This window comes from Drosophila navojoa, chromosome 3, assembly GCF_054131105.1.
Source record: "Drosophila navojoa isolate 15081-1374.11 chromosome 3, UAZ_NAV_1.0, whole genome shotgun sequence".
In the NCBI taxonomy this organism is placed as follows: Eukaryota; Metazoa; Arthropoda; class Insecta; order Diptera; family Drosophilidae; genus Drosophila; species Drosophila navojoa.
Genome location: NC_142891.1, coordinates 20641227 through 20668898, shown reverse-complemented (window position 1 = coordinate 20668898; position 27672 = coordinate 20641227). Strand labels below are relative to the sequence as shown.

The 27672-nt window shown below is 40.2% G+C and overlaps 2 protein-coding genes across 4 annotated transcripts in view; one reads left to right on the top strand and one right to left on the bottom strand.

The window, feature by feature from the left end:
• Hel25E (ATP-dependent RNA helicase 25E) overlaps positions 1 to 27672 on the bottom strand; it is a 113678-nt gene that overhangs the window by 19127 nt on the left and 66879 nt on the right. The window lies entirely within an intron of this gene.
• Ret (protein kinase receptor Ret oncogene) lies at positions 40 to 27656 on the top strand. 3 transcript variants are annotated; one of them, XM_089258153.1, is made up of 7 exons: positions 40 to 401; positions 4653 to 5116; positions 19786 to 20585; positions 23807 to 23972; positions 24593 to 26331; positions 26462 to 26602; positions 26662 to 27656. In XM_089258153.1, the coding sequence occupies exons 2-7, from the start codon at positions 5035 to 5037 to the stop codon at positions 27526 to 27528; spliced, it is 3795 nt and encodes a 1264-aa protein (XP_089114279.1). In that variant the 5' UTR covers positions 40 to 401; positions 4653 to 5034; the 3' UTR covers positions 27529 to 27656. The 3 variants fall into 3 exon arrangements, with proteins under 3 accessions (XP_089114279.1, XP_089114278.1, XP_089114277.1); XM_089258152.1 differs by having other exon boundaries at positions 4627 to 5116; XM_089258151.1 differs by lacking the exon at positions 40 to 401 and having other exon boundaries at positions 4323 to 5116.

Below are 27672 nucleotides of genomic sequence, written 5' to 3'. Positions count from 1 at the left end.
ACACACAGGGAGTGCACGATGACAGCCGACGACAAAGTCAACGACGAAAAGTGCTTTGTTGTTGTTGGATTTTGTGGGTTTGCGGCTTTTCAGTTGCCTCGCAGCTGGTTTCAGTTTCATTGGTAAAAGGTAGCGCATGGCAAGCGGTTCCATGTCAGCTCAGCGCGCTTGTTAACTTGGCTAAAAACCAAGCTTTTCCGTCTTCAAATATCTCGTTAATTAAATCACAAAAAATAAAAACAAAATAAAAAAAGACTGTGCATAAATATTGCAATAACTATAAAGGAGTTTTTTTCCGCAGCTGCAAGCCATAAATTCAAGTCTTTAGCTTTTCGGTAAAAAAAAACACCAAATAAGCTTATTTATTGCATATCTGTGGATGCTTGTCATTGATAAGGAGTGTAAGCACGTTTTTATGCTACTTTGTGCAATAAAAGATGCATAAATAACCAAACCCATAAAAATAACAAATGACAAAAAAAAAATTTTTTTAAATATTAAAAATAAAACAATTGTAAGACTCATTTAAATGCTGGCAAAGATAAATATTTTAAGCTTGAATTTTTCGAATGTTTACAAAATGCCAGGAAGAAAACAAAAGTAGATGGAATAAATACAGCAAAAACTTAAATTAAATAAAAAATTTTGGCCTGCAGGCATTAAATTAAAATAAATAAATAAATATATTCAAAATTAAAATGATAAAATAATAAATAAAAAGAAATAAATATTCAACAACAAATTTAAAAAAATCAAATCAGCAAAACTGAATTATTTATCTAAAAATTTTTATTAATTTTATTTAGAGCTATATTATTTTAAAAGTTTGTAGAATACCTCGGTCATACAGCTAAGCAAAATTACATCTTATTTATCTGTTGTTTTTATGGGCCTTTAAGACATATAGATAGTAATTGGATTTTATCAGCAAGGCATTGACGTCCATGTCTAAGTTTACAATATGTGTAGGTATGAAACCTTTTGTTTACCCATTGTACAGCCTATGGGAATACATACAATATGTATTTGTATTGTGAATTGCAGAAAGTGACGTCTATCTATCTATTCCAATCTGCGCAAAGATTTAGGGTATTCTATAGTCTGTCATTTTAACTGAAGCCAATCAAGCAAATGAAATTGCATTTTGTCAATATTAATCAGATTTTACCGTAATAATCGACAATTGACTTGACCTACTGCTTTTGCCGTAATAAATAATAATACCAATTTGAGATTAAGTAAAAATAATTAATTTTATTTACAAATTATCTCTCTGTAAACAAGTATTTGCATTAGAAATATTTTCAGAAATTAGCATCAATAATTTATACTGTAATTAAATCTCGAGTGACACTTGATTAATGACTTTATCTCAGCCAATTTGCATATTGCAATCTATTTGCAAATTCGTATTACAAATCGTTTTAAAGTGCTCCAAAGTCAACGTTTCTAGAAATAGATTCCATATGGGCTCTACTTATTCAGTTGGCTGTTTGACATTGCAAACAAATAGTTGATTAATGAGTATCTGTTGTTGTGCACAAATATTACGCATACGCCACCGTAGCCATCAACCAAAATATTTTGAATGCCCAAACCCTTCTTTCTGGAAGCAGCAATAAATAACAAAATGCATTCGTTTAGGGCTGACGACTAGGAGATGTTCTGTAAATACTCATATACAGAGAAGTCCAATGGAAAATGTGAATAAAAATGTATTTAAGAATAGGTAATTTTACGGTAATAAACTTACCATAATTACCAATATTCATTTCTTATTTGTAATTATGGTAACTTTATTATAAAAACATTAAAAACTTGAAAACTAAATAATAATATTATTATAAAATGAAGATAGGGATTTTGTATTAAAAAAAGTACAAATAAAAATATTACTATTAATATTTTAAAATCTGTTTAATAATATACATGTATATTTAAAGACATATAGAAAATTTTAAAATATATAATTAATTACAGGTTTAAAAAAAATATTAAAAAACTATATTAAACTATTTTTATATGTTAGACTTCTCTTTATTCTAGCATTCTCTCTATTTAGTTTAGCTGTCATAGCTTGAAAAAAAAGATATACCATCTAAATTTTGTAACATAATATAATATAATATTTACATATATCATAGTTTCCATGCCAACAAAAATATTAACATATCTCTCAAGGATCACAAACAGCTTCAAAATCGTATCCAACTCTTTAGCTGTTTTGAGTGCAGGGTATTTTAATAGCCCCTTAAAGATTTTAAGCTACCGTCAAGATTCTCAATACCTCGAGAGCCCAGCAAACATTTTTTAGCTTTTTTTTTTTTTGTGTTTGGTAAATGCGACAAAGTCGGCGAATTGGCTGCGATAGAAGCAACAACAACGAAAACAGCAACAACGACAACGACAACAGCAACAGCAACAGCAACAGCAACAGCAACAACGGCAACGGCAACGACAACGAGCAACGCTTCTGAGAAGTCTGAAGCTCAGTCGAGTTGAAACAGTCGTACTTTGTCTTTGGCCAGCGACGCGTCGGTCGTTGGTTGTCTGCGGATTATTAGCCGCTTGTCGGATGAACGTTTCACGTTTATGGCGCTGCCTTTTTCGGACGCAACAGGACGCACCTTAAAATGTACATGAATATACATACATATGTATGTATATATATATGTATAGGCGTGTATGCATGTACATAATTCGCGTCGCGTTGTCTAACCTTTAATTGAAGAAAAAAAAACTAAAAACTAAAAAATAAAATAAAATAACCAGCAACTGGCAGCTGGCAACTGCCAATTGGCAGCCAGTTGGAGTCGGCGTTGAAGTCCACTCAGAAATTGACAAGTGCTTGGAGCTCGGAAGCCGGCTTTGTGTCAGTTGTTTTGGTGCTCACTGTGTCAAATGTGTTGAACCTTAAAGTGGCTGCAGCTCAAGTGCTTAGCACAGACGCAGTCAGTCACTCAGTCAGTCAGTTAGTCTGTCAGTCAGTCTGTCAGCTTTTCAGTTTGTCCATGTTGCTTATCATATTGTTTGACTTTGAGCCTCTTTTGAATTATGCTTTGCTATCTGCACAGTGCCCCTGCCCCGTCTCACTTTTATCACACCTGCCTTGAATAGCCTCAAAGCACTTCCCCAACAACTCTAAAATTGTTCTCTTTTTTTTTTTAAATATAAAATCCACTTCAATGTAAACTCGTGAGCTGCACATCCCGTCCGAAATTGAAGCAACAAGAATTCGTTACTTTATAAGCTGTACAAAAATATTATCTTTCAAGTCGAATCAACGATTTTGTGCACGATTAATTTAATAGGAGCTGCGAAGGCCGAAACTTGAATACTCTTGACAAGATTTGTAAGAATAGTTTATTGTAATCTAGTCTCGATAACTATGCCAGCCTTAAGTTGAAATAAGCCAATCTGACTAATTATGATATACACATACTATATCAAGTCTAGAGTGTCATATAAAAAAGTCTTAGTCCAGCTAGCTTCAGTTCAAGCAGAGTTCTTATAGGCATTAATTGATGTACATACTGCGAATAGTATTCCATTCACCGTCCGCCATTACATAACTAAGCCTCAAGGCTCTCTTGAAGCGTACACAAATCATTTTCAATTTAAAGATCAATTAAATGTGCCAAAAGTGTATTTGTTCAATGAGTTGGCAAATTGATCGACCTGCGTGTAGCAGGGGCTTGGCCAGACTTGCCACAAACTTAAGGCGCAGAGCATACTCCATATAAAAAATCGATTTGCCAAAAATAGCCGAAATTCATTTATAATAATACCATAAATACAAAGAAATTAATCTAACAATTTTCGAATACAAAAAATGTATAAAAATAAACCTATGCAAAGCCCAAAATTCCTTTGTTGTTGTTGATTTTTTTTTTAATTGCAATAATCAGAAATTGTAGACAAAGTGCGTCGCGTATTACGGAACTTAGCTGTGGCATTTGTGCTGTGATAAATATAATTGAAGACCAGGCGCCAGCTTAGTAAGAGGAGACGATCGCAGAGTGCGGGAGCTACGACTCGTGGGTGCTGCTATCAATAGAAATAAAAATTAATAACAAAATTGTTAGGGGGCATTGTGTTGTAACCCTTTTAAGATATAGTTAAATATTTGTATATGCTATAAATTGCAGTGAAGAGGGGTATATACAGCCTCTTAGAATTAAAAAAAAATTAAAAATAAATAATAATGATAATAATAATAATTAAATTTAATAAGTTGAAAATCTCTTATTTTGTAGAAATAACAAAAGAAAAATTATGTGTTTTATAAAAAAAAGCAGAGTGTTTCCTAGTCGGGCAGCCGTCGCAGTTCCTTCTCATATGTATATGAGTTTGCAAATCAAGTTGAAATTGACTTGATTTACATAATTTTTAATAGGGCTAATTTAGGTTAAGTAGCTCGCATTAAATTTAATATACATTAACTTAGAATTGAGCACTTCAAATGAAATTTTCTAGAGCAAAGGGTAACCAAAAGGTTAGCGTATTTTCCGTTAGGACACTTTAAATTAGGTTAGGGTAACTTAAAGTTATGTTTGATTGTAGTGTTTTGTTGACATTGTCGTTTTATCGCGCCGTCTTCATTGTTGTCTCTTTTTTTTTGCACAGTAATTGATAAATGTGTCTTTTATCAGTTGATGATCAAAAGTAATTAAATGAGTGGAACGTGAAATAAAAGAACACCAAAGAACACACACACACACAAAGACAGTGTGAAAAGTGCGTAAAATGTGCGCGAGACGGAGATAATTGTCCAGAGAGAATTAACAGTAATAATTATAAAACAGAACAAACAATTTGCCAAGTGGCTGGATAAATACCAAAAACGCCGTACCACCAGACGTAGCGGAATTTCAAACATAAATAGCAAAAACAACAACAACATCGACGCAGATAAAAACAAAGAAGCGTCGCGTCGCAGCAGAACTTTTTTTTTGCCGCGCTGCGCGAAGGTAAGCAGCGCAGCAGCAGAAGCAGAAGCAGCTGCAGCAGCAGCAGCAGCAGCAGTCGATAAAAATGGCGTTCAAGTGCAGCAGAGTCAAGTGCTGCACCGTTATTCTGGCGGCCATTGTTGTGCTAAGACTGCGCATCTGTTTAGGTAAGTGCGACAGAGACAGCGCATGCGGAGCAATCCATTGTGTTTGCTGTTTCTCTAGTAATTGGAATACAAATGTTTGCACGCGTCATGCAAATGTCAACAATTAAATGTAAATATTTAATAGATAAGCGACTTGTGAAAGAGCGACGACAGCAGACGACAAATTTACAGCTACAAATTGTACAGTTATTAATGGTAAGAGAAGGCTGGAGAGAGAGGCAGATAGAGGGATGCTGCGATAAAAGCATTTGTCACGAAAATGTGATGCGCTGCAGTGGATGAGGGGAAATGAGAATCTAGTAAAATCAAAATAAAAAGAGAGAGGGATAGAGAGGGAGACAGAGTGAGTGGGAGAGAGATCTACAAAGTTAAAATTACCTCTGGCAGGTAAAGAGATGGAAGGGGAAGGAATGAAACGGACAAAATATAAGAGTCATACCTGGAAGATATAGACTAATATACCTAGATAATTCAAATAAATAGGAAGAAGAGAAATAGTAGATTGAAGGCAAAGAGCGGGAAAAAGAAAAGATGCACAGAAAGAGAGAGAACGCGATATAGGAGCAAAAGAGTAAGAGAGAGAAATAGTGAAAGAGGAATGGAAATAGTTAGTAAGTGACAAAGATAGAGAGAGAGGGAGAGAGAGATTCAGAAATGCAAAGAACGAAAATGGAAGTATATGTAAGCCAGGGTAACGAGTAGAAATAGAAATAGAGAGAGTCTACGAAAAATAAGGACCGTAAAATGCCATTGTAGTTTCCAATCGCTACCAGCAATATAATAATATTCCCAAAGCAGTCGAAAAAAAGTACAATCCAATAAAGATATTATCATAATATCCAAGCCAATTGCAACAGCAATTGCAGCAGCGTCGCCCACATATAGTAATAGTAATAGTGATTGAACTCATTAGCAATGCAATCAATGATACTCATTATCACCCCCACACGCACGTCCAAGTGCAGCGATCATAAAAGGCAAATTACTCAAATTAGCTGGGGGAGCAAATCAAATCTCACGCAGCGTGGGAATGTCATTATATATGCAAAGAGAGATAGAAATAGACAGAGAGAGAGAGAGAGCGAGTTCCAGTACAGGTAACTGAGTTGCCGCTCATTCGGCTGCTATGCCTAATCATATGCTCAAAGGTGCCGCACTTCATTTCATTTTGATGGGTCGTCCAGGTGCCTAACAGGTGTGAGCTTCCAATTTGACGCCACAGACAGCTTTGACACACTATTAGTAAACGATATTGTGAGCACACCTGGGTGCTGCAGTCCAGCTGCCAAGGGTGTGCGTGTGTATGTATGTGTGTATGTCTGTTTTACGAACACACCCAAAATTATTTCAACACACATATACATGCGGACATATCATATTTTTTACCTTTGGGGGTAGCCGTAGCGTCAGCAGCTGACCTCAGCTCTGAGTTCGCAGTCCCTTAGTCCACTTGCCCTCACCCTCGCAGATCTACGAGTATATCGGTCGCGAGTTTATCTCCCTGCACATAGTACAATATATTGACTCGCAGTTGGCTTCTATTTGCACTGCGTGCTCCTCTCACCTCGCTGCTCAGCCCCGTTCATTCGCCAGGTCAAAAGGTGTCGAAATGCCCAACAGCTGCTGGCCGAAACCTGACTGGGAGTAAGAGAGAGATAGAGAGGGAGAAAAAACTGAATTTATGCGAAATCAATTAAGTCAATAGGTGTGTGTGTGCTGTAAGGCCCCTCTACTCTGCACCTACCCGCCTTCACCTCCACCTCTCTCTCTTCATCGTTTAGCTTCGTTTACAGTGCTCAGCATTTTGCTCACAGCTTTTCGCATTTAAGTGGCCGTGGACGCTTGGCACTTGGCTCGGCATCTGCCCCACCATTTAAGCGCATGGCACTTCAGTTACCTCAGCTACCAGCTCCTCCGGCTCCGCACGCCCCACTCCCCTTCGCCGCAGTTGTTGGCGCAGTCACACGGCTTTGATTAAATTGTTATAATTGTTTAATATTTTGTTGCTGTCTTGTTTCTTATGTTTGCCACCGGAGCTGAGCGCGTGATTTTGTGCATTACACGAGCTGTAGATCTATTGGTATTAAAGTAAACTGTTTGGGTAAGAATAAGACGAATTTCGACTGGCAACAATCGAGCTGCGTAATAATTTCTGGCGAAATAGCTAAGAAATAGACCAATTTATTTTGTATTTTATTGAGCTTAGTATTAAAAAAAAAAAACTTTATTAGTTATATAAATTTATTTTTAAATTTAAGAATATACTATTATATTTATATGTATTTAAGTGAAATTCTCTGATCTTCTATGAGTATCAAATTTAATTTAATATTGATTTAATTTAATATTGATTTTTAATTTATGATATTTGTTTATACTCAATCTCGTTTATACTCAATCTCATTTAGGTTCTATATTTTTGTGGGTAACTCTTTCTAGTCTTTTAGCTGGTATTATAGATTGCGCTTGTAATACCTATGATCTACAATAAATTTAACTACCAATAGCAGAAAATATTGTTGAAATATTATTATTATAATCATGATAAATATTTTGCAACGATAATTAGTTGAACTATTTCACCTAGTTTCCAGACTCTACCGTGGAATTCTCTCAGCTTTCTGAATATGGGATTAATATAGAAACTTTTCCACTTCGCATGCCATATTCCAATAAGAGTATAAGATTTTCGCTTATAATAAATGCATATATATTCGTCTATGCTCAGACTTTCATGCACGATTCCACCCAGATTCCATGGCGTCTAGCTTCCCAGCTGACATCGGAGTTCACTCACGTAACCCCTTCGTTGCGAAAAGTGTTTGAATTATAATCAGCAAATCAAAACCGAAACATTTCAAGCCGAGCCAACTTAAGGTCTATTTCTCTCCAGCACATGGTTCGGTCATAAATTCTTGTTGAGATTGTCAAAAAGAATAAAAATTGAGCACAATTATGAGATCTGTAGTCTGTCGCACCCAGATACGCCCCATAACGAATGCATTAATGTAGTCCAGCGGCAGACAAGATTTTCAGCTGCTTTTATTAGTTTCCTCCATGATTTCCATAAAGCGCTGCAGTCAGTCTGCAATTGCTCCTGGGCTGAATATCAATGCTCGCATGAGTCGCTACAGCGCCTGTCAGCTAAATAGTGACACCTTGAACTTCATACTTAACTAATTGCTCGCTGTATGATGGACACGATTTTAACTAATTGTAGGCTCCATTAATTAGTCGAAATTACAGTGACAACAACAACTACCAAGCGGAGTCGCTTGACTTTGACAAATGTGCTCGACTCTTTGCTGACAGTTGACAATTAGTGAGCGGGCGGGCCATCGATCACCTTTGTTATTGTAGGCCAGGAGCAATGTGCTCCTATTCGAAGCGTCAGCTGCGTTAGCATGTGTGACTAGTTATTCATGCCACGCATACGAAAGGCTGAATACTGAATACTGAATACTGAAATATTGAATCAAATGAATAGACAATGTCTTTCAAGTTCATTTGCATTTGTCGCACAGTCGATGCCGATGTTTGTGTTCATGGGTTTTCACTCTTTTATCTGCTGAGGGGCTCTGCTGGCGTTCTCAATAAGAAGCACTTGAAAGTGAAGTAGTTGTGGAAGTGCGACAAGTGCGACTTTGTCGCGATAAGCAGATCAATTAAGTTCTTATGCCCATTAGAAGTGCTTCTTCAAAAGGGGTATATACGAATATTATCAGTCGTATTCGTGGAATATGGAATATATTTAATTTGCGATATCCTTGGATATACATACATACGAAATCACAGATTATACAGATTACATACAGAGCTTAGTTATCAAGCAAGATAGATAGATACTCTAGCCGTGGCTATAGCCTCAAGTAAAACATACTTTAATAATCGATTATAGTCGGTACGGTCTGCTGAGTTCTTGTACTATTTGAGCCATCGGACAGGCGAGGGCAAGTCATCAGAAACAATTCAGGAAACAAGCGAAGCAATCGGTCGACCCACCCGCTCCACATATATCAGAGGTTATCATAAGAACAAATGGATTTGTAAGCGTGCGCAGACAAAACGAAACGAATTTCATAATGTGGCAACAACTAAAGCCAAGAAGAAGAAGACAATAAGCAAGCCAAAGAAGCCAAATCCAGAGACAAAGCCAAAGCCAAAGCCAAAGGCGGCAACAGCGAATGCCAAGCTAAACAGAAGCTGAAAAGAAACTGTTGCAGGGGTCGTATGAGTAATGAAACAAAGATAAAGCGAGAGCAAGCTGTGATCGACTTGAAGATATCCAGTAATGAGTGCAAGCTGAGTGCAGAACTAATGAAACTATTTAATTTGCCAGTTGAAAGTAAAAGTTTGTATCTTATAATACGATTCTAGTCCAACTAGCATACCCCACCAGGCACATTTAAGAGGTATGCCAGCACAATGCAAGGGAAAAACATTTGACACACACGCAGAGAAAAACACAACTGTGACAAAGATAAAGTTTTCATTACGCAGACATAAAGCCAAAAGGAGAGAGAGAGAGCGAAAAAACGGGAAAATGAAAATAAAAACTAATGTTCGGATGCTGTGTGGAAATTTTTGCGAGCAAATGACTCACGGCTGAAAAAGGACAACGCATCCTGGGCGCAGACAGCGAGGACAGCTGCAGGCGCGCACTGTAAACAGCGAAAATATAATGAGAGAGAGAGAGAGAGAGGAGAGGGGGAAGAGAGGAGGCAGGCAAACAAGCGAACGACCTAATTCGATGTAAAGTCAATTAATTTGAGCAGATTAATTAGTTAAGTCGAAACTAGTTGACATCGCCGTGCCGCACCTCAATTACAATTTTTAGTCTCCTGTTACCCGGAACACCGCTGCCAACCGCCCTTACCACCCACCCCACCCATTTGACAGGCCACTAAACGTTTACCCATTCCGGCCAAGTTCAGGTACGAGCCGTAATGGCCAACTGTGACATTTGTTGACTCCGGCTGTCATTAGCGTGTCCAATCCGACTCGGTGGTCCGCCCGCTCACCCAAGGCCTGCGTCTGGTATCTACCCTTAGTTGAGTTTTTAATGCGCCATTCGCTGCTTTTAATTGTCCTTCCGATAGATAGTCAGTCTCCTGCTTGGCCCGACGTCTTCTGCTGCCTGGCCACCACCATTTAATGGCTGACTTTTGGCCTAAGGTCTGTGACACCTCCCTGGGGTTTGATTGCGGGATTAATTTTTTTTTATATTTAACCCAAGCAAAGTTTAAGTTGCGTTTATGGATTAAAGACGGATATCTGCTTGGAATTAGAATACGAAGGTGATTACTTTCTGGACTTACTGGGATTCAGTTGAGCTGAGTCTCAAAGGAGCTATACGTATTTTAGTGGTTTGGTATTGCAATTACTTAACTGAAGTGAATCGACATGGGATTAACATACTTATTATATCATGATTCAAGAATCCAGCAAATATTTGAGTTTTTTATTACTAGCAGATCTGTTCATTTATCACACGCTCTGGTGGCCCATTAATTTGCATTCAAGATGCGCGAAACCTTTCTAATTTATTGTTTGTTATGCATAAATTATTGAACACATTCGCTGTGCTACCCAGCTTAAACGTTGGCCAAATTACTTTCCATAACAGCCAGAGACATATCCGAAACGAACCATAAACAAACCATTTCGAGGGCTATGCAAACAAAGACATTGCTGCTAATTGGATGTTTAAAATGCTCGCAAACTAAATACCTGTCATAATTATGATTGTTAACTGTTGCGGTACGACAATGGGATACCCTGGAAAATATTCTACAAATACGAAAATAGGATGAAAAGTCCACAAGATATGAACTACCAAAGTCAGAGGCTTGACTTTTAGTATTTTTTTGGTATTTTATTGGTATTTTTCGGTGTCTTGTGCATTCGTCTGAAACCTTATAACTCCATGACGATTTTTGAATGCAAATTGATTCTACGCATAAATACGCGTCTAACAAGGCATTGCACTCGAAAATCGGATGAAAAGTCCACAAGATATGAACTACCAAAGTCAGTGGCTTGACTTTTGGTATTTTTTCGGTATTTTTGGGTATATTTCAATGTCTTGTGGATTCGTCCGAAACCTTATAACTCCATGACTATTTTTGAATGCAAATTGATTCTACGCATAAATACGCGTCTAACAAGGCACTCCGCTGGAAAATCGGATGAAAAGTCCACACGATATGAACTACCAAAATCAGTGGCTTGAATTTTAGTATTTTTTCGGTATTTTTGGGTATATTTCGGTGTCTTGTGCATTCGTCCGAAACCTTATAACTCCATGACTATTTTTGAACGCAAATTGATTCTACGCATATATACGCGTCTAACAAGGCATTGCACTCGAAAATCGGATGAAAAGTCCACAAGATATGAACTAACAACGTCAGTGGCTTGACTTTTAGTATTTTTTTGGTATTTTGTTGGTATTTTTCGGTGTCTTGTGCATTCGTCTAAAACCTTATAACTCCATGACTATTTTTGAATGCAAATTGATTCTACGCATAAATACGCGTCTAACAAGGCATTGCACTCGAAAATCGGATGAAAAGTCCACAAGATATGAACTAACAACGTCAGTGGCTTGACTTTTAGTATTTTTTCGGTATTTTTGGGTATATATTTCGGCGTCTTGTGCATTCGTCCGAAACCTTATAACTCCATGACTATTTTTGAATGCAAATTGATTCTACGCATAAATACGCGTCTAACAAGGCACTCCGCTGGAAAATCGGATGAAAAGTCCACAAGATATGAACTACCAAAATCAGTAGCTTGAATTTTAGTATTTTTTCGGTATTTTTGGGTATATTTCGGTGTCTTGTGCATTCGTCCGAAACCTTATAACTCCATGACTATTTTTGAACGCAAATTGATTCTACGCATATATACGCGTCTAACAAGGCATTCCGCTGGAAAATCGGATGAAAAGTCCACAAGATATGAACTAACAACGTCAGTGGCTTGACTTTTAGTATTTTGTCGGTATTTTTGGGTATATTTCGGTGTCTTGTGCATTCGTCAGAAACCTTATAACTCCATGACTATTTTTGAATGCAAATTGATTCTACGCATAAATACGCGTCTAACAAGGCATTCCGCTGGAAAATCGGATGAAAAGTCCACAAGATATGAACTAACAACGTCAGTGGCTTGACTTTTAGTATTTTTTCGGTATTTTTGGGTATATTTCGGTGTCTTGTGCATTCGTCTGAAACCTTATAACTCCATGACTATTTTTGAATGCAAATTGATTCTACGCATAAACACGCGACTAACAAGGCATTGCACTCGAAAATCGGATGAAAAGTCCACAAGATATGAACTAACAACGTCAGTGGCTTGACTTTTAGTATTTTTTCGGTATTTTTGGGTATATTTCGGTGTCTTGTGCATTCGTCCGAAACCTTATAACTCCATGACTATTTTTGAATGCAAATTGATACTACGCATAAATACGCGTCTAACAAGGCACTCCACTCGAAAATCGGATGAAAAGTCCACAAGATATGAATTACCAAAGTTAGAGGCTTGACTTTTAGTATTTTTTTGGTATTTTGTTGGTATTTTTCGGTGTCTTGTGCATTCGTCTGAAACCTTATAACTCCATGACGATTTTTGAATGCAAATTGATTCTACGCATAAATACGCGTCTAACAAGGCATTGCACTCGAAAATCGGATGAAAAGTCCACAAGATATGAACTAACAACGTCAGTGGCTTGACTTTTAGTATTTTTTCGGTATTTTTGGGTATATTTCGGTGTCTTGTGCATTCGTCAGAAACCTTATAACTCCATGACTATTTTTGAATGCAAATTGATTCTACGCATAAATACGCGTCTAACAAGGCATTCCGCTGGAAAATCGGATGAAAAGTCCACAAGATATGAACTAACAACGTCAGTGGCTTGACTTTTAGTATTTTTTCGGTATTTTTGGGTTTATTTCGGTGTCTTGTGCATTCGTCAGAAACCTTATAACTCCATGACTATTTTTGAATGCAAATTGATTCTACGCATAAATACGCGTCTAACAAGGCATTCCGCTGGAAAATCGGATGAAAAGTCCACAAGATATGAACTAACAACGTCAGTGGCTTGACTTTTAGTATTTTTTCGGTATTTTTGGGTATATTTCGGTGTCTTGTGCATTCGTCTGAAACCTTATAACTCCATGACTATTTTTGAATGCAAATTGATTCTACGCATAAACACGCGACTAACAAGGCATTGCACTCGAAAATCGGATGAAAAGTCCACAAGATATGAACTAACAACGTCAGTGGCTTGACTTTTAGTATTTTTTCGGTATTTTTGGGTATATTTCGGTGTCTTGTGCATTCGTCCGAAACCTTATAACTCCATGACTATTTTTGAATGCAAATTGATACTACGCATAAATACGCGTCTAACAAGGCACTCCACTCGAAAATCGGATGAAAAGTCCACAAGATATGAATTACCAAAGTTAGAGGCTTGACTTTTAGTATTTTTTTGGTATTTTTTTGGTATTTTTCGGTGTCTTGTGCATTCGTCTGAAACCTTATAACTCCATGACGATTTTTGAATGCAAATTGATTCTACGCATAAATACGCGTCTAACAAAGCATTGCACTCGAAAATCGGATGAAAAGTCCACAAGATATGAACTAACAACGTCAGTGGCTTGACTTTTAGTATTTTTTCGGTATTTTTGGGTATATTTCGGTGTCTTGTGCATTCGTCAGAAACCTTATAACTCCATGACTATTTTTGAATGCAAATTGATTCTACGCATAAATACGCGTCTAACAAGGCATTCCGCTGGAAAATCGGATGAAAAGTCCACAAGATATGAACTAACAACGTCAGTGGCTTGACTTTTAGTATTTTTTCGGTATTTTTGGGTATATTTCGGTGTCTTGTGCATTCGTCTGAAACCTTATAACTCCATGACTATTTTTGAATGCAAATTGATATTACGCATAAATACGCGTCTAACAAGGCATTCCGCTGGAAAATCGGATGGAAAGTCCACAAGATATGAACTAACAACGTCAGTGGCTTGACTTTTAGTATTTTTTCGGTATTTTTGGGTATATTTCGGTGTCTTGTGCATTCGTCCGAAACCTTATAACTCCATGACTATTTTTGAATGCAAATTGATTCTACGCATAAATACGCGTCTAACAGGGCACTCCACTCGAAAATCGGATGAAAAGTCCACAAGATATGAATTACCAAAGTCAGAGGCTTGACTTTTAGTATTTTTTCGGTATATTTCGGTGTCGGGTATATTTCGGTGTCTTGTGGATTCGTCAGAAACCTTATAGCTCCATGACTATTTTTGAATGCAAATTGATTCTACGCATAAATACGCGTCTAACAAGGCATTGCACTCGAAAATCGGATGAAAAGTCCACAAGATATGAACTACCAAAGTCAGAGGCTTGACTTTTAGTATTTTTTTGGTATTTTGTTGGTATTTTTCGGTGTCTTGTGCATTCGTCTGAAACCTTATAGCTCCATGACTATTTTTGAATGCAAATTGATTCTACGCATAAATACGCGTCTAACAAGGCATTCCGCTAGAAAATCGGATGAAAAGTCCACATGATATGAATTACCAAAGTCAGAGGCTTGACTTTTAGTATTTTTTCGGTATTTTTGGGTATATTTCGGTGTCTTGTGGATTCGTCAGAAACCTTATAGCTCCATGACTATTTTTGAATGCAAATTGATTCTACGCGTAAATACGCGTCTAACAAGGCATTGCACTCGAAAATCGGATGAAAAGTCCACAAGATATGAACTACCAAAGTCAGAGGCTTGACTTTTAGTATTTTGTTGGTATTTTTCGGTGTCTTGTGCATTCGTCTGAAACCTTATAACTCCATGACTATTTTTGAATGCAAATTGATTCTACGCAAAAATACGCGTCTAACAAGGCATTGCACTCGAAAATCGGATGAAAAGTCCACAAGATATGAACTACCAAAGTCAGAGGCTTGACTTTTAGTATTTTTTTGGTATTTTGTTGGTATTTTTCGGTGTCTTGTGCATTCGTCTGAAACCTTATAACTCCATGACTATTTTTGAATGCAAATTGATTCTACGCATAAACACGCGACTAACAAGGCATTGCACTCGAAAATCGGATGAAAAGTCCACAAGATATGAATTACCAAAGTCAGAGGCTTGACTTTTGGTATTTTTCGGTATTTTGTTGGTATTTTTCGGTGTCTTGTGCATTCGTCTGAAACCTTATAACTCCATGACTATTTTTGAATGCAAATTGATTCTACGCGTAAATACGCGTGTAACAAGGCATTCCGCTGGAAAATCGGATGAAAAGTCCACAAGATATGAACTACCAACGTCAGTGGCTTGACTTTTAGTATTTTTTCGGTATTTTTGGGTATATTTCGGTGTCTTGTGCATTCGTCAGAAACCTTATAACTCCATGACTATTTTTGAATGCAAATTGATTCTACGCATAAATACGCGTCTAACAGGGCACTCCACTCGAAAATCGGATGAAAAGTCCACAAGATATGAATTACCAAAGTCAGAGGCTTGACTTTTAGTATTTTTTCGGTATTTTTGGGTATATTTCGGTGTCTTGTGGATTCGTCAGAAACCTTATAGCTCCATGACTATTTTTGAATGCAAATTGATTCTACGCATAAATACGCGTCTAACAAGGCATTGCACTCGAAAATCGGATGAAAAGTCCACAAGATATGAACTACCAAAGTCAGAGGCTTGACTTTTAGTATTTTTTTGGTATTTTGTTGGTATTTTTCGGTGTCTTGTGCATTCGTCTGAAACCTTATAACTCCATGACTATTTTTGAATGCAAATTGATTCTACGCGTAAATACGCGTCTAACAAGGCATTCCGCTGGAAAATCGGATGAAAAGTCCACAAGATATGAACTACCAAAGTCAGAGGCTTGACTTTTAGTATTTTGTTGGTATTTTTCGGTGTCTTGTGCATTCGTCTGAAACCTTATAGCTCCATGACTATTTTTGAATGCAAATTGATTCTACGCATAAATACGCGTCTAACAAGGCATTCCGCTAGAAAATCGGATGAAAAGTCCACATGATATGAATTACCAAAGTCAGAGGCTTGACTTTTAGTATTTTTTCGGTATTTTTGGGTATATTTCGGTGTCTTGTGGATTCGTCAGAAACCTTATAGCTCCATGACTATTTTTGAATGCAAATTGATTCTACGCGTAAATACGCGTCTAACAAGGCATTGCACTTGAAAATCGGATGAAAAGTCCACAAGATATGAATTACCAAAGTCAGAGGCTTAACTTTTAGTATTTTTTCGGTATTTTTGGGTATATTTCGGTGTCTTGTGCATTCGTTTGAAACCTTATAACTCCATGGCTATTTTTGAATGCAAATTGATTCTACGCGTAAATACGCGTGTAACAAGGCATTCCGCTGGAAAATCGGATGAAAAGTCCACAAGATATGAACTACCAACGTCAGTGGCTTGACTTTTAGTATTTTTTCGGTATTTTGTTGGTATTTTTCGATGTCTTGCGCATTCGTCTGAAACCTTATAACTCCATGGCTATTTTTGAACGCAAATTGATTCTACGCATATATACGCGTCTAACAAGGCATTCCACTCGAAATTCGGATGAAAAGTCCACAAGATATGAACTACCAAAGTCAGAGGCTTGACTTTTAGTATTTTTTTGGTATTTTGTTGGTATTTTTCGGTGTCTTGTGCATTCGTCTGAAACCTTATAACTCCATGACTATTTTTGAATGCAAATTGATTCTACGCGTAAATACGCGTCTAACAAGGCATTCCGCTGGAAAATCGGATGAAAAGTCCACAAGATATGAACTACCAAAGTCAGAGGCTTGACTTTTAGCATTTTGTTGGTATTTTTCGGTGTCTTGTGCATTCGTCTGAAACCTTATAACTCCATGACTATTTTTGAATGCAAATTGATTCTACGCGTAAATACGCGTCTAACAAGGCATTCCGCTGGAAAATCGGATGAAAAGTCCACAAGATATGAACTACCAACGTCAGTGGCTTGACTTTTAGTATTTTTTCGGTATTTTTGGGTATATTTCGGTGTCTTGTGGATTCCTCAGAAACCTTATAACTCCATGACTATTTTTGAATGCAAATTGATACTACGCATAAATACGCGTCTAACAAGGCATTCCACTCGAAATTCGGATGAAAAGTCCACAAGATATGAACTACCAAAGTCAGAGGCTTGACTTTTAGTATTTTTTTGGTATTTTATTGGTATTTTTCGGTGTCTTGTGCATTCGTCTGAAACCTTATAACTCCATGACTATTTTTGAACATAAATTGATTCTACGCATAAATACGCGTCTAACAAGGCATTCCGCTGGAAAATCGGATGAAAAGTCCACAAGATATGAACTATCAAAGTCAGAGGCTTGACTTTTAGTAGTTTTCGGTATTTTTGGGTATATTTCGGTGTCTTGTGCATTCGTCCGAAACCTTATAACTCCATGACTATTTTTGAATGCAAATTGATTCTACGCATATAATACGGCAACCAACAAGTAGTCTACTTCTCTCTCTCTCTCTCTCTCTCTCTCTCTCTCTCTCTCTCTCTCTCTATCTCTTTCTCCCTCTCTCTGAGCATCTATAGGGCATATCTTGTGCATATCTAGTGTTTATCCCATTTGAAACCTCACACACTCTCTGCTAGGGCACTACTCAAACCAAAGCTATGCAGCTACCACATAGCAAATCCACTAAATATATAATCATGCGCTCACACCCTGGTAAACTCGGAGAGTTCCCGCATACTGCTGTCGCTTGCCATGTATGTATATGAGTGTGATAAATTATGAACGTATTCATTACAATTGCTCTGGCGCTCAGGCATGCGAAATATGCTGATGAAATATGTAGATGCGTCGCGTGTGTTATGTTGGAGCAGCGACAACTGACAGACAGGCATTTCTAATGACATTTCAAGGGGCTAGGGGGAGCCCTGACGCCACTTACTATTTTTTGTATGCGCGTCCTTGGAGCTCTTTAAAGAGGGTAAACGAATCCAAATTAATTCAGCCAGCATTTATACTTTTTTATTGGAATGGAAGAGGGAGAAAAACGAATCGAATTATGTGCGAAAGTAGTTGAGAGTGGAGAGGGGGTATGTGTGTTGACATAATACCAAATGCTGAGCATAAGATGGCGCCAGTGCGGGACCATGACAAAGTGCTTGGAGCTGGACTAAGAGTAATCAAAGGAGCTGCAAATATATATATTACGTACTTGAGAGTTTGATATTTATTGAGAGATGGGAATATGTAAAAGGAGGTCACAAATCGAAATTCGTGGAGGAGGGGAAGCGTGTGAGGAAATGTCTCATAGATTTTATTAATTTATTACACTTTTCATATCATTTACAGTTCCCATTTCACGCCCCTTACGTGCGTTTACCCTTCACATGAGTACCTCCCCTCCCCCACAAATTGCCCCAAATTCTATTTGAACTAAACCTTTGTTACCAATTAGGCATTGCATTGTATTTTTCCGCTAGCCAAATTATGTAGTTTTTTGTTCATCTATAATGTTTGTTTGTTTGTTTATCTTCTGTGGCTGTTATCATAAAATCAATACGCGATGACGCGGACACTAGCCACGGGCGGAGGGGAGGGGTTGAGGGCGATTGTTGTGTGGGTACGCCTCGATAACCCATATGCTAATAACTAATATCTGTGTATTATATTTATTTATGGCTTGTATTGGAGTTGAGCGTATGCAAGCACACGACCAAACAATAATATCAACAACAACAACAACAACAACAGCAACAACAATAGCAACAGCAAAGCGCGTCATTAGCAAGCGAAATCTTATCAAATTACGCATACGACGTGTTGTGCGCATTGAATCGGGCTGGATTCTTTTAAAGCCTTGCTCTGCCTCCTGCTGCATTTGGATCCACTCAAATTGAGGTCAGAGCGAGCTTATTAAACTACATTCATAATTTTTATGAGTCTGTTGATGAGCATAATGGGTAAATACTCGAAATCTTTTGATGGGTTTCCCAATGGGGTGAGCCCAACGCAAATAAAGCGGGGGTTGCACTTGATGAGTGCTAGGGGGAAGGGGGCGCTGTGACTGTGGCTGTGTTTGTGACTGTGCCGGAGCGACCCCTAGTTAAATACCACTTATGGACGACACACTCTGAGCACAATTCATTTGTTTGACCCAATCACAGGACTTGGAGCACTGCGAGAAATGTTTTGCAATAGACAAATGAAAGTGAAATGGGAATAAAAGTTAAATTTCAGTGAGAGTGCAAATAAATTATTAAATAATAATAATATTCAATTATATAAAAATAGAAGAAAAGCTCATATAGAAAATATATCACTGAAATCAATTTGAGAATTTATTTGCACTCAGAAATTAAATTAAAGTTTTGTATAGCGATGAAGTTGAGATATTTCTGACTAAAATTCGACTTAGAGAATGTTGGTTCGAAAATTCATTTAATAATTTATTAATATAAATTTTTGCAAAATATTTTATTCATAGATTTACTTCCTCGCATTTTCTCTGAGTGCACTCAATCAGCAGATTTCTTCTAATATTTGTCTCTTTTTCACTTCTTTTGTTGCCTTTTTCTCAGCCCTCGATGTTTATTTTCCCACCACTTCCGTGAAATTCAAGCTGCCCATCAATGAGGAGTCGGAGAGCATCTTCTCGAAGATACCCTTGGCGCAGTTTCAAGTGCTGCGCCTGGACAACAATCAGCCGGCGACGGACTATGTCTACAATCTGGAGCAGAATCCGCTGCTGCGCCTCAATTCCAGCTCCGGCGAGGTTTTCATGCGCAGCGACTATCAAATGCTCAATGAGAGTGTGAAATATGTGCTGACCGCCTTTCCGCGCAGCCAGGAGGAACGTGCAGCCATGGAGCAGCCGGAGCAGCTGCTGCAGCAGGTGGCCCACCTCACGCTGGAGCTGCAGCCGCAAAACCTGAGTGACTACTGTGCCGAGCTGGAGCACATTTGCTTCTGGACGAGCGCCGATTATGCGATTGCCGAGTCGAGCCGCAGCAGCAGCAGCCGCAGTCGCAGCTTTGAGCCCGTGCTGATTGGCGCCCTGAACTCGAGAGCTGCCAAATATCTGTGTCCCCATCGCACTGTGGAGTACGCCCTGACAGCGGGCAGCTCCCACTTTGTGCTCAAACAGAATCGCTTGTACAGCCGCCAGCCGCTCGACCACGACGAGCTGAACGGGCTGCAGGCGCGAGCCGGCCAACTGCTGGCCACGGTGGGCTGCACGGTGAAGCTATCCGGCTGGGAGCAGCGACAGTTTTGGCGCAGCTACAATATAACGCTGCTGGATCGCAACGACAATGGGCCGCAGCTGCAGGAGCGCCAGCCGCACTTTAACTTCCACGTGAAGCAGCCCTACTTTAAGGCGGTGAGTGCCAAGACGCGAGCCAGACAAAGCGTCTGGACGCTGTCTGCTCTGGGGTGATGTGGGTGCGGGCTTTATTGAATTCGCGCTTGATAAACGAACCTGAGACACGCAAACCCAAACTCGAGCCACCCCGGCTGCCCCGTTATTTGGCCATTACGAAGTCTGGGTCTCCACTTCCGTAGCTCATCATTAAAAACGCGTAACATTTTACCAACTTTTATGATTGGCACGTCGACTTAAAGCGAGCAAAGACTCGCCCCAACTGCCAGGAGTTGCTGGCTCCCCAGTAAAACTCTGTGTTTCAAATTATGTTGTCATGTTGCAGCCAAGCCTATTCCCGAGTTGCCTCAAAAACTATGTCATTTATGTAGTTGTTAGTTAGTTGCAAGTAATTGCTAGCCACATCCTCAGCCACAAGTGCTGCATTAACTGAATATATAAAACGGGAAACGAAACACGAGATACGAGTCACTAAAATTGAGCCCATTACCAAATGTAGATCAAGTCTATAGCACTAGCCCCAGTTGGGTGTGTCTTGGATGGGCACTTGAAGTAATTGTCGAAATTGTTGACAGGTGTTTGGAATGCTGTATCGAACAGTTGAGGAGTTGAGGTTTTCTTATTTATTTAATTAGTTTATTTGTTCCTTATTTCTCTTGAACATCTTTTAATAACCACATCAAGCTAATGCTACAAATTAATCTTTTACAGAGATTAGCTATTGCTAGAGAGTAAAACAGAGAAAGATAGAAAGAGCACATACACAGATAGATACCGATAGAGTGATATATTAACAAAGAGAGACAGAGAGATAAGAGTAAAGAGATAGACAGATATGAAAATATGGACAGGGACAGAATGAGAGATAACAAGTAAGAAAACTCTAGTCGAGAGTGCTCGACTAGATACTACCCTGAACCAAACTAATAGAAAAGCACATTTAGTATGGTTCAAATTTCAATTTCGATGTATTTCAAAATATAAATTAAATAGAAAACTCATTTAATTAAATAAATAAAAATTTTGAAACAATTAAAAAAGATAATTCCGACACGCTCCGGGTTTGAGCCCGAGACCTTGTGATCAAGCGCCGCGCTTTCTACCTTGACGCCACCCTTCTGTTTTAATTTTCAATGTCAAAACTGAAATAGATTCACTGCTACAGCGCCATTTACCAAATCTAAGTCAAACTAACTGCTGATGTGACTTTAAGAATGTGCAAGAACAACCAAACTAATAAAAATTTTAAAATTTCAATTTCGATTTTTGAAAAAATAGAAGAGAAATTTAAACACAAATATATAAAAGTTTTGAAGCAATTTAAAGAAAACTACAATACGGCCAGCAGGATTTGAACCGTGGACCTCGCGATCGAGCGCCGCGCCCTCTACCATGACGCCACTCCTCTGTTGTTATTCGCAATGTCAAAACTGAAATAGATTCACTGATGCAACGCCATCTAGCAGAACTAAACGAAACTAACTGCTGATGTGATTCTAAGAATGTGCTAGAAGATGTTTAAATGTATGTGTGCACACGTATTGGAAAACTGCTGTTGCTACAGCACGTGCGTTTGTTAATTGGCCAAACATTTTGTTATTTTTTAACGTCGATTGACTAAACCGAATTTAATGAAACTTTCAGCATATGATCTACATATTCTATTGAATATTTGGCATTTAAAAAAAACATGTCAAATCATTCACAATTAGCTATACTAGAATCTGACATTCACTGGGGATTCCGGTGAATTTGGAGCCGGTATCCAAAATATAACAAAAACCGAAATTGTATAAAATGCATTGGAATATACTTTTAAAATTTGGAGACTATAGCTCTAAAAATGTAGGAGTTATAAATTTATAACCTATTGCGCTTGGGTTGCGCTGCAGTGTTGGCAATATTAGGAGAACTTATTTGTTGAATAATTTAATTTCTAGACGTACGATCGTAATGAAACTTACAGAACGTAATCATGATGTTTAAATGTATGTGTATACTGAAGCACAAGTCTCTAGTATTTGATATACGACTTTTACAAAGATGAGGGTGAGGGGGTGGATTTAGGGGTGGGGGATAAATTTTAACAAAAACCGAAATTGTCTAAAATACATCTTAATATACGTTTTAAATTTGGAGAATCTAGCTTGAAAGATGTAGCAGATATAATTATTTAAGTGATCTTTGATAAGGTTTTTTATCGATAAAAAAGTATCGGAATGAGTTATCGTTTTTTAGTGAAAAACTCGATATGCGCGCTGTTTTTACGGACATTTTAAAAAAAAGTTGAAGTCTCTAGCTCTTATATCTTCTGAAATCGACGCGTTCAAACATACGGACGGACGGACGGACGGACGGACGGACGGACGGACGGACGGACAGACAGACGGACAGGGCTAAATCGACTCAGCTCGTCGCCCTGATCAAGAATATATATACTTTGTGGGGTCTGCCACGCCTCCTTCTGCCTGTTACATACATTTTAACAAAACCATTATACCCTGATTTCCCATTTTCAATGGGTTCAGGGTATAAAAACAGAGTGAAAGGTGAGACGGTAATGGTAGAGTGAGAGAGATACTGGCAGATTTATTGGGAGACAGAGTGAGAGAGATATCCACAGATTAATTGAGAGAAGATAAGATTCTCATATATAGTTAGGGAGTTTCTAACGACAAAAGCCTTTACATAGATCTGAAGAGTTTAACTTTGAAAGCTCCTAACTATAACATTATTGAGCCCTGAGGTGGACTAGATCCACATATTTGGATAGATAGTTCAGGAATTGCTGCTTGGACTGCTAACGCTATTAATCTCCATTGGCCCTACCTTAAGCAAAACATTTCAGACCCTTTTAGATCTAGCACCCAAACGTCTGATACTTCACTTTACTACATTTAAGCTGGTTAGCTATGCAGTCACTAGGGAGCCATTTCTAGTTCCTAGTAATGCCGCAGCTAATGTCAGCTCCCTTAGGTGTTAACTGCGCCTCCGAGCCCTCTACCACCTCCGCTTGGCCCCAATTGCTGACCTTGTGCAGAGTAACGAAATAAAATGCTAATGAAGCTGACCGAGCGCCCAGTTCCTTGGAGAGCAGAGCGCACACAATTTACGGCGGAGGTCACTGGGAGTGGTCCACGTAGCATTTAATTATCGCTGGTCAGTTAATGCGAATGCTAATGAAGCTATGGCCACCCTGTTTCTCCGTTCTTCAATTGCAGGCTGAGCCGGTGGGCGAGAAAATCATCTACTTGGACAAGGACACGTTGGCGGTCAATGCAAATCTCAAATACGCCGTACTCAATGACAAACTGGAGCTCATACAGCCGGATTGCCACGCCTACGAGGCGGATCACACAGGCAGGCCGCACACCATCATCAGTTGTCGTAAGTGTCGTAGAACTGGGGCGTTTGGGAATGATATATGATTGATTTTGATATATTCCGGGACATGAGACATATGTTTTTATAGGGAATTAGATTACGACAGTTAACCAAAACATTTTTATCGTATGTTTATCTAGTTTATTACATAAATGGAATCCATATTGCTCTAGTAAAACAAAAAATTGTTAAAAATAATAAATAAAATTAATAAATAAATCAAATTTAAAAATATGGGAATTAATCAAAAATTATTTGGAAATTTTGATGGTCTATATTCTGCAGTCTATACTAAATAGTTATATATTTCGGAAGATCAAATCAGTATATATTATTTTTTTAATTTCTATAAGAAACTAGATTAACATATGAAAGAATTGTTTTTGTTTTGTAATATATCAATATTATATGTATTACTTATATAATACATAATAGTTTTCCAAAAAACTTAGCATTGATGAAGTAAACTCGAGAATAATATTATATAAGATCAGATTAGATATTACTAAATATGAACTTAGATTTTTAGATCCTACCATATTTAACTTCTAGCAATATCAAATGTAGCACTTAAATACTCCAGTCTTCTTCTAACTGAAACCCACTTGATTCTCCTTTTGCAGAGCTGCGCTTTGCCCGCGACGGAGTGCTGCGCCAGGAGCCGTACTGCATCGATTTGCAGGCCCGCGACTTGACCATCCAGGCGCGCAATGTGACGAACACGGCGACGGCCCACATCTGCCTGCACGTGGACATCAGCCGGCTGCACGAGAGCGATCAGGAGCCACCGCAGGCGTTGCCCTTGCGTGTGCGGCAGCAGCGGATCTTCGACAACGCCGGCGATACAATGCAAACGAATACGGGACGACATCGTCGCCTGAGCATTGACTATGAGAAGGATGTGTTTGTGCACCGGGCAGCCGCCTCCTTCTACCGTGTGGCACAGCCGGATGGCTTTGTGGAGCTGCATCGCATGCGTGGCTGGCGATTCGCCTTGGCTGAGGATCGCAGCGGCGCCTTTGGCCTGACCGAAGTGGCTGGCATAGTGTATGTGAAGGATGCCCTGGCGCTGGAGCATGCGCCGGAGACGGTTTACTTTTTGAACGTCACCTGGCAGGACGCCGAGAAGCAGTCGCATGCGTTCGTCATCAACGTGCACCTGGTGGAGGGCAGACCGGAGAATGCCAACTGTGAGCTGCGATTGAAGTCCCGTTCGCAGACCTGCGCCCAGGTCAAGTACCGGACGCAGTGCGTCAAATTCTGTGGCCTGGCCACCAACGGGGGGCCGTGTGTCTGGCGCGGCTCCAGCTCGGCTATGTTTGGACGCAACTACGGCTCCTGCGTGCCGGATGCGCGCTACTGTCCGGATCATGTGTGCGATGCACTCGAGGAGCTCAATCCACTCGCCTGTCCGCAGGACTGCACGCCGGCCTCCCGCATCGTGGGTCCGCATACCAGCAATGAGAATGGGCGTGGCATACTGAGTGGCTCGGGCACCTGCCTCTGCGAGGACAACGGCAAATGCAGCTGTGCTCCGCTGCCCGACGAGGAGGAAGCGAAGGCGCGTCGCCAGCGCAAGCGAAAGAATGAAACGGAAGTGGAGCAGGCTAGCCTGGCGCACGCACCGAGCGGGGCCCAGCAGCCCGACCAGGATGCTGTCCTGGCACTGGGTGTGCTCCATTTGGCTGGCATGGAGTGCAATCGCTTCTGCCTGCTGCTGGTCGTCAGCTGCCCGCTGATCTTTGTGCTGCTGCTGCTCTGCCTGCTCTTCTCGCAGCGCAAGCTCTGGCAGCGACGCCTCGGCAAACAGTCCACCACGCCGGCCACCAAGGTCGCCATGCCGCCCAGCCTGGAGGGCCTCGGTGCCGAAGGGGATTTGCCGCTGATGCCACTGCAGACGGGCTTCAAGTTCGAGAGCGGCGATGCCAAATGGGAATTTCCACGGGATCAACTGCGTTTGGATACAGTGCTGGGCGAGGGTGAGTTTGGGCAGGTGCTCAAGGGATATGCCACCCACATCGCAGGGCTGCCAGGCGTCACCACCGTCGCCGTCAAGATGCTCAAAAAAGGCGCCAACTCGGTGGAGTACATGGCCCTGCTCTCCGAATTCCAGCTGCTGCAGGAGGTCTCCCATCCGAATGTGATCAAGCTGCTGGGCGCCTGCACCCTATCCTCCGAGGCACCGCTGCTCATTATCGAATATGCCCGCTATGGCTCGCTGCGAAGCTACCTGCGCCTGAGCAGGAAAATCGAGTGCGCCGGCGTCGACTTCAGCGACGGCGTTGAGCCCGTCAATGTGAAGATGATGCTCACCTTTGCCTGGCAGATATGCAAGGGCATGAACTACCTAACCGAGCTGAAGGTGCGTGTGATTTTAGATCAGATAGATGTAGATTAAGTGGTAGAAAATATGTATCTGTATGATGTAATATTCTTTTAAGATTCAACTAGGATTATCAAAGGCAAAATTCTAATTCCCTCTTCCCTTCCAGCTGGTTCATCGCGACTTGGCTGCACGCAATGTGCTGCTTGCCGATGGCAAAATCTGCAAGATCTCCGACTTCGGATTGACGCGCGATGTCTACGAGGATGATGCCTATTTGAAGCGATCCAGGGATCGCGTGCCCGTCAAGGTGAGCTGAGCTTGAGAGCTGTTCCAAATGCATATGACCAATTGCCGCTCTCTTTGCAGTGGATGGCGCCCGAGTCTCTGGCGGATCATGTGTACACGAGTAAGTCCGATGTGTGGGCGTTCGGTGTGCTCTGCTGGGAGCTGATCACATTGGGCGCCTCGCCGTATCCAGGCATAGCGCCCCAGAACTTGTGGTCTCTGCTCAAGACGGGCTATCGCATGGAGCGTCCAGAGAACTGCTCCGAGGCGGTTTACTCGGTGGTGCGCACCTGCTGGGCGGATGAGCCCAATGCACGGCCTTCCTTCAAGTACTTGGCCGCGGAGTTTGAGAAGCTGTTGGGAAACAATGCCAAGTACATTGAGCTGGAGACGAATGCCGTATCAAATCCGCTGTACTGCAGCGATGAGGCGGCTCTAATGCCCAGCGAGGGACTTGTCGACCAGCTGGGTGAGCCGGAATCGTTGCAGCACCTCTGGTCGCCGCCCAAGATCAACAGCTACGACCACGAGCTGAACAACAGTCGGGAGGAGTCGGTTCCAGAATTCGCTTCCGCAGCGGCTGCAGCTCCGCCTGGATACGATCTGCCACGCCCATTAATCGAGGCCAGCACCACGGAGCAGGTGCTGCGGTACGAGAACGATCTACGCTTTCCGCTCAACATACGCAAGTCCAGCTGCGCGCCCAGCTACAGCAACATGACCGCAAATGGAGGCGCTGCTGCTGCTTCCTGCCTGCCCGAGTATGCGGTGCCCGTGAAGCGTGGACGCTCCTACATGGATATGACCAATAATACGTTAATACCCGATAATCTCGATAATCGCGACTTTGAGAAGCATCTCTCCAAGACCATCTCATTTCGTTTCTCCAGTCTACTAAATCTCAAAGACCCCGAAACGCCGCAGCCCCATGCCGAGGATGCGGTCTAAAAAGGGTTTTCCTCAGTATTTCGACAATTTTTGTTTTTGTTATTATTGTTTGTTTTTAATTATTTGTAGATGCGCCTGATTTTTTAGTTCAAATCGTTTGTTAATTAGTTTTAAACCTATGTATCATATATGTATTTAGCTTTA